Genomic DNA, 13,865 nt, shown 5'->3' with positions numbered 1-13,865 from the left:
AGACAACCATTTCGTCCCTTTCTTTGCTCAATATCTACCTTAATTTGTTCGTAATCTTAACCTTTGATAGTAAGTTGTTTCTTCTTAATTGTACATAACCTTAGCCTTTGTTTAAACACATGTTTCTTAGCAATTTCTTATTTTAACATGCTTTCACCTTTTAATAATTAGTTAGGGCAGTTTAATAATATTGTAACATTTAAAATAATTAATGTTAGTCGAGATGTAAAAATAATTAGTTGTGAAGAGAAGTTAAAATTTTATCTATTTTTTATGCAATATTAGATATCCCAGCATTTAAATCTCAATTTAGTCCCAATAAATACGATATTTATTTAATAGTTAAGTATAAACTATGAAACCCATCATTCAATAGCTGAGTAACACATAATATTGGGATTCAAATGTTAGGATTCCTAACATCATTATTAGTAAATCTTATTTTCCAAATAAAATTTTGAAGAACTATTCCATTTTTCGTTTTCAAAATATGGTAGTGGTTTTATCATAAGTGCAAACTATTTTTCAACCTAATAAGCCAAAATGGGCCTCCAATTTGGTTACATCCCACTCTCAAGTATCTAACCACTCTTTTGTACTTGTCAATGGGCTCTTGACCCATTGGCACAACACACCACCCACACTAGAGCGCATGGGTCAAATTCTAGACATTGCTAGGACTCGATTCTCTTCCCAGTTAAATTGAGTAGAAGTAAAAATCTCTCTTTAATATTATGTGAGGATAAGAATTTGGGTTCCACTATGTTAAAATTATCAAAAGTGGTCTCAATAAATTTTTTACCGTAAATATTTGTTGTAGAAAATATAAAAATCAATAAAGTGTGTGACAAAAAGTGATGCTCTTTAAGAATAAAAAGTATATTGGGAGCAAGCTCCCAAGAATAAAGAGCAAGATTCATGCTCCTTAGGGGGCAGAACCATGCTCCCCCAAAAGTGGGGAGCATGCAAGAATCATACTCCCCTAAGAATGGGAGGCCTACGAATTACTATATTGTGGGAGCAAGAGACCATCAGTTTCCCTCAACTTACTTGTTGTCAGTGAAGAAGGAGAAGGATGAGTCATTGAATGACTATATTATTCGTTTTAGGAAAGAGATAGTAATAGTAGAAAATTGTACAGATGCAGTAGCAGTAACGGCAATAATGGCAGGCCTACGTCCATGAAGATTCAACTATAGGCTCGCTAAGAATGCACCAAGGACTTTCACTGAGTTGCTATCGAGAGCTCAAAAATATTCTAGTGCTGATGAGCTAACCAATGCAAAGAAAGGAACAGATTCAGACTTTCAAAGGTCTGGAAAAAAATGGAAAAAGAAAAGAAAAATAAAATATTACAACCTTTGTGTAGCATAAAAATTATTATGCCTAAATAGAAACTCACTTAATGATGGAATATTGGAGGAAATAAAAGGGATAAAGCCAAAAGCGGTTAGAAAGCCTGTTTGAGAAAGATATTTTCAAGAACACAAATTTTTAGGATCCTTAAAAACTTCATCGATCTGATTTTGCTCGGCATGATCAATAGGGGTGCAGCCCCATGACATTGAAAAAAAAAAAAGAGAGTAAGTACATTGATAAAGAAAAACACATTCTGTCGAAATTTCTTATGAAGCTACTGAGAGTAGAAAAGTGGGTTTGAACTTGATACCTAGGAAACATACTAGGAGAATTTTCTAGCTCCCAATCCCCAAGGGCAAAAAAGTAAGAATCTTTCCAAGAACCAACATGAGATTTACCATGGATGATTAGAGGGAGAGACTTATCCCAAGTATGGACATAATGCCAACCCTTGAGAAGAGAATCTTTATCATCTGAAAGGTTCATTAGCTGGTAATTCGCTGAAACTAATTAAATGTGGGATCTGGAAAACCTCTCAATTTTCATAAGATGTACATGCCAATCATAGCACACCAGATATTGGGGGAAAGTTGTGCTGGGGCACAGTTTAGATAAATCAACATATATCTCAAGAAAGGGTGCAACGGTAACCTAACATCAAAACAAAAAAAATATGGATGAAAGGCAACAACCCCAAGAGGAGGTTGGCTGGCGAACTCGCCAATTTGAGGCTTCCTAAGTTCAATTGAACTTGACATTTCATATTTGACTCTAATGGATGAAATAGATTTTTCAAAAGTTGTATTCCCCACCTCATTGATGGACCAGTCAATGTTGGGTTGGAGGTTCGTTTGGTTACTAGGAACAAATGACGCATAAGTAAAATTTACAGCAAGAGGTAATTGGTCAGATTATATATGACAGCAACCATCGTCATCTTCAATATACTCATGACAAAAAGAGTTAGAGTTGAAATTTCAAAATAAGAAGAAATTAAAATTTCTAAAAACAAGGAGAAAAGAAAAGACACTCATCAAGGAAAGTGAAGAACCAAATGATTAAAGCTCCACAATGTGGGTAAAAGGTGCAAAGGATGGTTTATATAGAAATAAGTAGAGAAAAACAATTTGAGCTCTTATACTTTTGGTGGAATAAGAAACTAAGAGTTGAGGAGCATCTTTTGTAGAAAATATAAAAATAAATAAAGATGTGCGGCAAAAAGTGATGTCCCTCAAGAATAAAGAGCATATTGGGAGCAAGCTCCCAAGAATAAAGGACAAGAGTCATGCTCTTTAGGAAGCAGAACCATACTCCACCAAGGAGCATGAAAAACTATGCTTCCCCAATAATGGGGAGTAGGAGTCATGCTCTTTAGGGAGCAAAAGCCACGGTCCCTAGGAATGGGGAGCAAGAACCATGCTCCTCCAAGAATAGGGAGCAGGAGTCATGCTCCTCAGGGAGCAAGAACCATAGTCCACAGGAATGAGGAGCAGAAATCATGATTTTTAGGAGTGCAGGATAGCAAAAAGTCATGGATTCTAAACGATGAGACCTTTGACCCAGTTGTAAATTATGGATCCCATAGAAAATGCCAAGTCTAAATAAAAGGGTTATTGTTGAGTCGGGCCCAGCAAGATAAAAGTCAACGTTGGAAGGACATTGCTTAAGTAAATTAAATAAAGTTTGACATAAATACAACCTATAAAAAATAAAAATATTTTGTAATTCAAATCGTAGGGGATAGAGGAGAATTAAAAAGAGTTTGAGTGAGAAAAGGATTTTATCAGTTGAAGGATATAAAAACAAAGATCCCTAATCGTATGAGGACGAGCACTAAAAAAGTAGCAAAGAGAGTGAGAGTTGAGTTGTAATCGCGGTCTTAATAAAATATTTATTTTTTCTATCCGTGGACGTAGGTCAAAGGCTGAACCGCATTAGTTCTTTGTGTCTTTTTAGTTTTTATAACGCCCCCACTTAAATTAATTCACTGATTGACCAGAAATCTACATCAATAATATTAATGGGATTATGATTGTAATATAGTAGTGTAAAAAAGATTAAAAAAAAAAATTCACTTGTTAGTCATCATGATTGCCTATTTTCATAAGCCACCAATATCTGACCGTTGCTTTCATTTACAAATAATCGAACGACCGTTTCAGATACAAAGTTTGTAGCCCTCATTCTCTATTACTTTTGTTTTTTTTTTAAAGAAAAATCAAAATTATGTCATAAACATTTTGTAAATTATTTTTTTATTTTTCAAAATCACATTGCAATCTATTTATAAAATCAGGCATTACCCTAATTTTAATTTTAATGCAAGATTTCTTTATTATTAAAACAGATGCAGCATAAATTATTGGAAACAACATAATTTAACCATTCAATTTTGATCACAAACATGGCATATAACTGAAGTACTAAATTGGGCTTCTTCTGCTCACCTGTTGCGTTGTTATTTATTTACTCTCCCTTGCAAAAATGGCGGCGCTAATACGAAAAAACATTTTCAGAAATGGCGCAGTCTCTCATTCAAACTTGAAAATTTCAGCAGCCCAACTCGTATCTTACAGAGGATTCACTTCTAAGCTTTTCGTCAAAGGTATTCTCTCTCTGGGAGTGTTTCTATTATGTCATCTTTTTTCTTTATTTTGCAAACAAAATATTATGTGATGGATCATGTTAAAGGAACCGATTGTGTGGAATATAAATTTTGATTAGGGAAGTTCAAGATCCGATTTTATATTGCTCAAATTAATCAATCGAATCCAAATGGGGGGTCCTTGGTTCTGATTTTTGAGGTTGTGGTGGAATGGACGAATCCATATATTTGAATACTGACCTAGAGATTTCTTTGAATAATTTTATATTGTTGCTCAAGTGATGTTGTTTCATTTTTTCAAAAATCAAAGCCACTCTGATTTTATTTTGAACTTTTCTGGTGAATAGTTTCTTCACCTTGTAGCCTTATCAGGTCGTTAATTATTACATTCTTCACTGTATAGTAAGACCATCCGGTGGTTTAATCACGCAGCATGTGATTTGTGAATGTGAGCTTCTGTAGATGCATCAGTAGGTTTTTGCTCGTTTTCAGGCCCTCTACTCTCATAGGGAAGGCAATTCCGTTGTCCACAGTTGCATTGGAATTGATGCTTTTCTTAATTATCTGGATTCATCTGTTTGCCCTTTTTGGTCCAAAATATCAAACTTAGCCACGCATCTATCTAATTCCCTTGAACTTGTAAATGTTTCACAAGTAACTGAGACTGAAAACATGTTCATATTTTTTATTTCCTTCCTTCAGTTGTGTACTACTTTTGGCTGCAGAACTTGCAATCTTACCATCTAATTGTGATAAAATAATTGGCATGTTCCACAGGCGTATCTTTCTCAACCACTGAAGAGATGTTAGCTGATGCTTTTTCACAATTTGGCCAAGTCACTGAGGGTTTGTTCTATTTCTATTTTAAGTCTCAACCCCTGTTCCATCTGCACTATTTTCTAATATCCAATTCTTTTCCTTTTGCAGCAACAATAATAACAGATAAAGGTAAGAACAGATCAAAAGGTTATGGGTACGTGACTTTCAGCACAGAAGAGGAAGCCCAAAATGCCTTGACAGAGATGAATGGGAAGGTAAAATTGCATCATTTTCTCTGATTTACCATGCTTAAATTGTTGAGTTTAAGCATCACCCAGTATATACTTGCAGTTACTAGATGGACGAGTCCTTTTTGTGGACAATGTAAGACCCAGCAGACGTTACAATACTGATGTGCCACTTGCGAGACAACCTCCTCAGTCAGCTGAAGATAGCCGACATTAAATTGTTTTACATTTCATATGAATATATTGCGGTGTCCTTAATGCTGGATACATGGGTGCTCAAATCATTTCATCTATAACAAAATATATTTTACAATTCTGTTGTTCTTTTATGATTACCTTCTTGTTGACATGGGATATCTCTGTTTACTGTTTGACTAACTGCTACAAGGAAAGAGCAAAGATCTGGGAGATTGCATGGGATCTGCGGCTGCCTTGCAATCTTCAATTTGTGATAATATGAACAGCGTAGAGAACGGGAAAATGGGAGACTGTTGGTTCTGGATTTTAGATGATATAATAGCCATTGGATTGATATCATGTGCCCTTGTGTAAATATGACCCAAGTTGATTGAAGTGCTCATAAGCTTAAAAAAAAAAAATATCATTGGCACCTTGGGGCATGATAGTTTTATTCCATCTGATAATTTTCCCAACTGCGGTTTCGGTTACAAATTCGTGCAAGAAATGTACGTTCTGTTGGTTGGCTCAAAAGAAAATTAATGGTCTGAGTCTTCTCAAAGTGTGTACATACATGCATGCATCAATTACTTATAATATATAAGTGATATTCTAGAATTTCTCTCTCTCTCTCTCTCTCTCTATATATATATATATATGTAAAATATGCATGACGAGTCTAGATACAAGCCGATGAACACGCATCTTTTGTTGTAAGAAATTCCGCTCATAGATCATCTAATGCGATAAGCAAAGATTAATTAATCTTTCGAATAATTCAGACATTTCTCTTGGCTTACTGTCTCTATCCGCTATAGTCACCAAATTCAGAAATCATATAAGCATTATTCTCTGCCCCAAAAAAAAAAAAAAAAAACAAGGTCGGCTGTAATAGCCAGATGAAAAATGAATCTCAACAAAATTTTTTCGCATCTTAGAATTTCTGTTTTTGGCACAACAAGCTATGGACATCTTCCTAGGATCAATTGTTGAAAACTATCCTTCGTGTCACTGAACTAAACCATAACACATTCGTAGTTGTCATTTGCCAACTTCTCCTGGGAGACTTCCACCTACGTTACGAGAGAGAATCTTCTCTGAAATAGTTACACAGGACCGGTGCAGCATTGTGCTTCTGCATCAAGCTGTTTTTACCTTACGGGATGGGGGTCTTCGAAACAAACTGATTAGATCATCAAGACCCTGTTGGAAAACATTGTTAGTCACTTGGAACTTTTGAAGTTTCTATTCTAATCTGTTTGCAACAAAATTATAAAACACCGAATACAAGATAAAACTGAAATTTAGAACTTCAAGCTTGATATGGAGAAAGAGTCATACCCTAGTTGTGATGACAAGAAAGCTGAAAAGCACAATTAAATACGATCCCAGCACTAGAAGCAACAGCAAGTCGAATGTTACACTAGCAACCTGTAAAACAAATCTGCAGTAATGAGCTTCAAGCAAATGAAGGAAAAAGATCAAAACTTTATACATGAAAAGCTAATGAAGGAGTCTGAAGTACGTAAAAGGGTTGAGACGAGCCATCTAGTGTTCAATGGAGAGAGAGATTACACGTCTAAACAATATTAGCATCTAGAAGGTAAAAACAAGCAGGCACCTGATATATGTTGAGGCTAGCTTTAGTTGAATCATAGAAAGTAAACATCCCGTCAAGCACCTCATGTTGCATGATCACCTCGTCAGTATGATCGGCCAGTTCCTGCCATCAAATATATATAATAAGGTTATACAAAGTAATAGGCTTGGGCTGTCTCACCAAAGCAGGGTTGTTAGTGGACTTTCTGGGCCCAATTTTACAAACTCAAGATCAAGTTATTCAGTCTGAGAGTCTGTTTGGTATAAGCTTCTTCAAGTAGATCTTATACCAGTAGAGCTTTTAACAAAATGTTGTTGGTTGTTTGGCTGTCCATCACATCTTTTAGCAAACAATGACATGAAGTATTTTTGACAATTTAACCTTTCAAAAAAGCCCAAAAAAATCTCCTAAAAGCTTCCTACAGAAAACAGAAAACATTTTTAATCTTCCACAAGCTCTTCTTTAGTTAAACCAAACAAGGAAAACAGTTTGAAACAGTTTTCACATCTAAAAAAGCTCTTTAGTCCCATAAAGAAACCATATTGAATGGACACTAAGACAAGTGAACTCTTACTTGGACCTGTCCCCTATTCTAAACTAACCCATAGGCATGAACAAACACAAATCCAAAGCCCCAAGCAGCCTAAAGAAAAATACCAGCTGCCTTTACCCAAATGACCTTGGACAATCTTAGTAAGCTACGATACTACATCCCACTGGAACCAAATGCATTTTAGTTGCACGATTAAATAAGTCTACTTTTGACTCATCAATCCATGAGATAAAGATTAAAATGAAGTGATCTGTTTCAAAAGATTGCAACACAAGTACACGACATTTGAGGGAACTTCATTAAATCTTTACAACCATTATAGTTCAACCAAGCAGACATAACCCTGAAAGGAATACAATATCCCTATGTAGTTCCACTTACTTCCATTGAAATTATATCAGATTACTGACATTAAACATAAGTCGGTAAAGCCTACAAACATGCAGAAAACTGAAAGTAACAAATCAATTCCACAAAGTGCCACCAAGTTCATTGAAGTCAAATATAAGTAGTGAAAAGCTGAAAAGTGAAAAGCAGTAAAGAAGAAGATATATTTATGATGATTCAACAATTTCCAACACTTTCCACGTGATCATCAAAATAAGCAATACGTACATAACCGTGAAAATGTGAAAGAAAGAAACCTTTTTCAGTGCCATGATAAATGGGTCATTCTTTGAGATAAATGGCGCCACTCGAGGAGTTTGTGACAACAGATCCAACCAAGACCGTATGTAAGAGGGGTTGACAGCCAAGCTACTGTTGTCTGCAAAAATTTGAATATTCTTTCCTTGGTAACCATAAATATGTCTCTGGACAAGAAAGGAAAAGGACCCATCAGAAAACATAAAACAATGAATTTTTACGCAACTTAAACAATAATCAACTTTCAAGTGCGTGCAAGATACTTGGAAGATTTAACTTATTGATCCAGCAACAACTCTACAAGTATTTTATTATGCAGTGGGGTCAATGATCACTCAGTTTTTACTTGGGGAATTCCCAGCAAGCTTCCTGGTAACTAAACTATGATATAAACACTAGTAGAGAGTCAGTCTCTTAAAATGCACACTGGTAAAGTCAATCTATAAAAATATGCATATACAATCACATGAAACATTATAACCAACATGTACCTCTCAATATATTAAACTTACAGCAAGAGATTCAGCAACTAACTGGACACTTCTGATAAATGATGTTTCATCAACAAAATGCCTGCATGGGATCAATAGTTCAGCAAATACAATCTAAATCCAGTAGAAACTCCAGGAATCAGATAAATAGGATTAAATTTGAAACGTAACCTGCTATCCAACAAGCCTCCAGTGCTTTCCAAAAGCTCAGGAGCAGCAGAGAGCTCAGAAAGGGTAGCGGCAGTAACTCTCAGTCTTGAAAATTGTTCATGCTCCCAAGCTACCTACAGCAGAAAGCAGCTTTATCACCTGAACTAAATAGACATATAAAAACAAAACCAAAGCAAGATAGACACATCAGATTTCTTCAATTATCAGTTAGATAAATTGTCCAACAAAACGTTTGCCCCAATATATACTGAATTGCAGATTAGTGAAAAGAATTCATACATAGAGTATGAAACATGAACACAAAGATATTTATAGATGAATCAAGCAATTTATGGCATATTCTAATTATCTTAATGTTAATTCTAAAGTAACACTTTCTCAAGTTGTCACCACTTTCATCAGCCACTGAATGGCCAAAAGGTATTATCCTCATTTATATTTGTAACAATTCCCAGATAACATAGCCATGTAAAATCGTAATCGAATTATCCAGTTGGGAAGATGAAATCATATTAGCTATCAAACTAAACATATAAAAACTTGAGGTTGTCCAGAGTTTTCCATTAAATTAGAGTCCAGAAGATTTGGAGCTTAAGCTTTCAAGGCCAAAGAAATAACAAAAGCTAATATAACTGTAAACTCTCACCAAATGACCACAAAATTGTAGATGCACCTATTATTCCAACAGAGAATCTACCCAACAAAAATCAGAGGCATATCTATTTCTGGTTCTTATTATTTATCTAGGAATTTAGTGCAATAACATTAGAACATGCCACCATTGGGGGTTCTTTCTCTGCTGACTTCACGTTTTGTTATTATTGTTCTTATTAATACTAGTTTCTTTGTTTCCTTTCTTTGTTTCGTATACATATACGTGAATATATATCTCTTTATTTCATACACACACACCCACACACACCCACACATATACATATACATATATATATTAGAACATGCCACCTAGCTTACACATAAAGCCCGTCAGCATCACTCATGGCTATCATGACCTACCAAACATCTAACCCTGTAATATCTACTAGCTATTTCTTGACTTCTTGTAATGACCCGTAATAGTTTTGGTTTGCTCAGTAAAATGATAAAAGAAAATCATAAGCTTAAATTCAATCATTCATCTACACCTACTTACTCGAGGATTCGAGATATTTATTTTCTTGTGCTTTAGGCCAACTTTGAAGCCCAACTCCTCAGCTACATTTGTGAAACCCTACACAGCCAATCCATTAAACTATATGGCAGCGAATAAACTATAAACAATAAACCACAAGTTAAATAGATTCTTGAGATGTGTATTAGCTTACCTCAAATATTTGCTTTATGTAGGCATTTTCTGGAGGCTTAGATACATGAATCCATAGTTCATTATTCCATGAACCAACACTATTTAAGCAGATAGCATAGTCAATGCTCTCACGCAACCGCTGATCAAAACTTCGAAGCCACTGGAAAGGTAGGATACGAAGACACACAAAGAAGTGAAGAAAAGATAAAAAGGAATTATATAACCATAATAAAAAGAAGGTATAGAAAGAAATAAGCACCTGAGATATAACTAATTAAAATGAGTCAACGAAGAAGAGTTAAGTACCTTATGTGTTCCATTGTAGTTATAAGGTCCACCTGACGTCAGTCCAAAAAGTATATTGTACCTTCCTCTAGTTTTAGGATTTGAGTAGAGAAGAGAGAATAACCTAGCTACCTCAAGAAGTGCCACAACACCGCTACCATTGCTATCACTTCCGACAGATAATGCCTACAAGTAATTATCACAGAGTCACATGGATCAGTGACTAATACATAAAATTTTGAATAGATAAGTGATACGTAATAAATTACATACAGGAGCAGCCCCAAATGTATCATATGATGCTACTATAGCAATTGTTGGCAGCTGATTTGCATCTCCATCAGCTTTTAATCCTTGCAACCATCCCTGCATCACTTGAAAGAATACTCAGTTTTCAAGTTCTTGAAAGGCAAGCACCATCAGAAGGATTCATAACTTCAGGAACCAAAAAGGGTATTAATTACTGATTTCATGAATGCTATGTGATATTAATAACTCTATTAAATTAATTCAATTGTATTTGGTATCAATGACAGAAGCCAAGGCAATATTATTATAAATTCGATGCTAAGAATATCAATGTATAAAAGAATGTTTCCAGCAAGGGCAAAAGAATTGATAATAGGTAGCAGAGGAACTCATATTGACAAGTTAGCATTGTCAGAAGTTGGAAATTGGAACCCGGTCAGGAATTAAGAAGCAAGCAAAGAACTGAAGAAGCAACTTGCAATAAACTATTTATTGGTTCAGATCTTTAAGATGGTTTAAACAAAAATGAGGTTATTTATACTAAAGCAGCCACTGCCATCATATGAAACTGAGTACTAAAGGCTGTTTCACATGCACGATCTTCCCAATTTACTAGAACAAACATACAAACAAACAGAAGTTAAGCATTGACTAGGCACCTGGATGTTTGTTATGGTGGGGGATGCAACTTTCTTAGGTTCTGCTATTGGGATGACAAGCTTGTATCTGCAAAGCAGAGGTAAAAAATAAGATATCAACAACAAAAGTAGAACAGAATTTTCTTATCAATCCAACATGACAAAAATTAGAGAGTGCACAATTATGCCATTCTGGACATGGCCAACCTTAAAATAAATGTAGCACAGTAATGTCAAGATACAAGGAATGGAACATATAAAATCAGAGAAATAATGCACAAGTATGCCCTTCTGGACACGGCTAACCATAAAATGAAATGAAGTACAGTAATGTCAAGAAACAAGGAATGAAACATGTAAAATCAGAGAAATACATGATCTCTAAAGGTGAGAAAACCCTAAAGGATAGAAAAGAATCAAAGCCCTTTACCAGAAAATGTTATTTATGAAAAGGACTCAGTTGGCAAAAAAACAGCGGTGTTGGACCAAAACAACTGATGAGATGCATATTCACCAGAAGATAATCACTACTAGGAGTTCCCCAAAGTTTGTTACATTTTCCAAAAGAGAATCATATGCACCTTTGGCTTCTTTGTAAATATCCTAGTAGAGAGTTTAGGGCAATGGAATCAGATGTTTCTCACTCAAATACTCAAGCAGATAAAAAAATCCACTATAGATAATTGGGAGATGCAATTCCTAAGGATGGCCAAAGTATCTGAAATTTCTATGGATAGATACCAAACTTTTCCATACAGTTCACATTCCAGAGGATACACATAACTTACAAAATATCCAGCATTTTCAATCACAGAGTTATCAACTAACCCTCCAGTTGTTGCAGTGGCAGGTTGACCAGTGGCATCATTCTTCTTGACATCATCCAATACAGCATCAATTTCATCATTCTCAAATGCAAAATAGACAGGATACTGCAACAAAAACATTCCACCATCAAGGTGAGCACTTATTAAAATCAACACAGAAGCGAAAATAGTTAATGAAAAATGTGAAACTGGGAAGTGCTGCTATAATATTATGTTATTTTCTCGATTCCAATCCAAAAACCATCCAGAGAGAACATTCCAAATATGATAGATTTTGTGCAACATTCAGTAATATAAATTTGATACTATATTTGCATGCAACAACAACTTCAGCTTATGCAACAGTCAGTTATAGGACAACAGTTACTAATATTATTTGATAATATCTTTGCACAACACGACAACTTCAACTTATGCAACAGTCAGTTATACGACAACAATCAGCAATATTATTTGACACTTTATTTGCACAAGACGACAACTTCAACTTATCCAACAATCAGCAATATTATTTGATACTATGTTTGCACAACACGACAACTTCAAGATAAGAATGTCGGAATGCAAAAGAAACATATAAGCAAACAGTCATACATGAATGTTCTTTGGAAGTGCACCATGCAACTATGCAAGTTTACCGTCAATTTTAGTAACTATGAAGTAAAACTCCTAAGTTCATCTTTGCAACTGTTGTGCTTCTGCTTAAGTAAAAATCTCATGTTTACTTACTAACTAGCCCACCCCCTTACACTAAACAAGTACTGATTTCATTCCAAAACACTCAGTTCCAAACATAACTTAACAATGAAATAAGAAACTTAATAAGACATCTGAATAAAGACTCACTGGCAATTTGGCATGCACAAGCAACTTTTCCAATTCCAACAACACATTCTTCACCACTTCCTTTTCACGTACATCCTTGCCACCGCCTCCATTTTCAAGTCTAAATATTTCAGGAAGCAAAAACAACATGCCTCCTAGCGGATGTTTCCGCGAAACATACTCTGTAAAATTAAAAATAAACAATCTCACTAATCTTAAATCTCAAAAGCTTTATATTCAGGAACGACAACCGTCAAAAAACTAAATAAAACTACCTGTGACAAAGCTAATGTTCAATTCGCGAACCGGAATCATAACAACGGTCCGTGACAGATCGGCGCCGGGCGAAAAATGGAGCGAGCCGGCGTGGTGATTGAGGCTCGCCAGCCGAGATCCAAACGGGACGCCGGAGATGTCGTATTGAATGAGACGATAGACGTCGACAACGGTGGCGGCGTCACAGAGCTCGACGCAAGCGACAAGTATGAAGACGAGCGCTAGCATCGAGTAGACGGAGTCCAGCATGTCGCGCTCCCGAGCTTTTCGATGAGCCATTTGTGAATTTTGATCTAGGGTTAATAAAAGGGAACGAGATTGTTTCTTAAATCGGTGAATAAATATTATGGTTCCTTTTGATTTGACCTGGTGATCATAATAATTAAAATAGAAAATTAATTGCGATCAGAGAGACGCTTGACAGAGACAGTGTTTTGTTTCGTTTTTCGTTTTGTTTCGTTTTTGTTAATAATACTATAATAGTGCGACTCACTCTTACCGAGAGTCCGATGCTTGCTCTATAATTTTCTCACGTTAATTTGGAGACTTCACTTGATCGTTTGATTCACACTCCATTTTATTTTTATTTTTTAAAAATTTAAAGTGTACGGGTGGTCTAGTGGGCGTTACGTTCTGGACTTGTTGCCAAAAACCCCTCATAGTGAAGGTCCAATGTCCAAACAAGGGGAACGAAGATTTGGGCTCTAGAGGGCTTTCGTACTGCTCGATTTTACAAGTTATCTGTTATTGTATTAGTTGGAAGTACCAAATCTAACTGCGGGAGATAATTCAAAAGAGTTAATTTATTGTTTTCTGGGTAATAGATTATTTGTATGAGATCTTAAAATGATTGT

General features: G+C 35.4%; 2 protein-coding genes across 3 annotated transcripts; one reads left to right on the top strand and one right to left on the bottom strand.

The window, feature by feature from the left end:
- Window positions 1-3,705: 3,705 nt before the first annotated feature.
- LOC18034879 (small RNA-binding protein 11, chloroplastic) lies at window positions 3,706-5,591 on the top strand. The gene is made up of 4 exons (XM_006424117.2): window positions 3,706-3,964; window positions 4,742-4,810; window positions 4,892-4,998; window positions 5,075-5,591. The coding sequence occupies exons 1-4, from the start codon at window positions 3,844-3,846 to the stop codon at window positions 5,186-5,188; spliced, it is 411 nt and encodes a 136-aa protein (XP_006424180.1). The 5' UTR covers window positions 3,706-3,843; the 3' UTR covers window positions 5,189-5,591.
- Window positions 5,592-6,012: 421 nt separating this feature from the next.
- On the bottom strand, window positions 6,013-13,470 carry LOC18033875 (nicalin-1). Of its 2 annotated transcripts, XM_006424116.2 has the most exons (14): window positions 13,011-13,470; window positions 12,757-12,917; window positions 11,912-12,015; window positions 11,105-11,171; window positions 10,470-10,562; window positions 10,218-10,382; window positions 9,931-10,071; window positions 9,759-9,836; window positions 8,609-8,721; window positions 8,459-8,519; window positions 7,946-8,113; window positions 6,770-6,871; window positions 6,490-6,579; window positions 6,013-6,351 (listed from the first exon to the last, which is right to left on the bottom strand). In XM_006424116.2, exons 1-14 carry the CDS (start codon window positions 13,288-13,290, stop codon window positions 6,289-6,291), a joined length of 1,686 nt encoding a protein of 561 aa, XP_006424179.1. In that variant the 5' UTR covers window positions 13,291-13,470; the 3' UTR covers window positions 6,013-6,288. The 2 variants fall into 2 exon arrangements, with proteins under 2 accessions (XP_006424179.1, XP_006424178.2); XM_006424115.2 differs by lacking the exons at window positions 6,013-6,351; window positions 6,490-6,579; window positions 6,770-6,871 and adding an exon at window positions 6,898-7,166.
- Window positions 13,471-13,865: the final 395 nt, after the last annotated feature.

Source organism: Citrus clementina, unplaced genomic scaffold, assembly GCF_000493195.1.
Source record: "Citrus clementina cultivar Clemenules unplaced genomic scaffold, Citrus_clementina_v1.0 scaffold_8, whole genome shotgun sequence".
In the NCBI taxonomy this organism is placed as follows: domain Eukaryota; kingdom Viridiplantae; phylum Streptophyta; class Magnoliopsida; order Sapindales; family Rutaceae; genus Citrus; species Citrus x clementina.
Note: the sequence above shows the minus strand (reverse complement) of the source record. Positions and strands in the feature narration are given on the sequence as shown.

Bases quoted from the DNA above. Each gene is read 5' to 3' on its own strand.
- LOC18034879 (XM_006424117.2), top strand. From the start codon at position 3,844: ATGGCGGCGCTAATACGAAAAAACATTTTCAGAAATGGCGCAGTCTCT. The intron at 3,965-4,741 runs GTATTCTCTCTC...CATGTTCCACAG, and splicing joins TTCTAAGCTTTTCGTCAAAG to GCGTATCTTTCTCAACCACT. The intron at 4,999-5,074 runs GTAAAATTGCAT...ATATACTTGCAG, and splicing joins TGACAGAGATGAATGGGAAG to TTACTAGATGGACGAGTCCT.
- LOC18033875 (XM_006424116.2), bottom strand. From the start codon at position 13,290: ATGGCTCATCGAAAAGCTCGGGAGCGCGACATGCTGGACTCCGTCTAC. The intron at 12,016-12,756 runs GTGAGTCTTTAT...TTTTTGTTGCAG, and splicing joins TTGTGCATGCCAAATTGCCA to TATCCTGTCTATTTTGCATT. The intron at 10,383-10,469 runs GTATGTAATTTA...AATTACTTGTAG, and splicing joins ATACATTTGGGGCTGCTCCT to GCATTATCTGTCGGAAGTGA.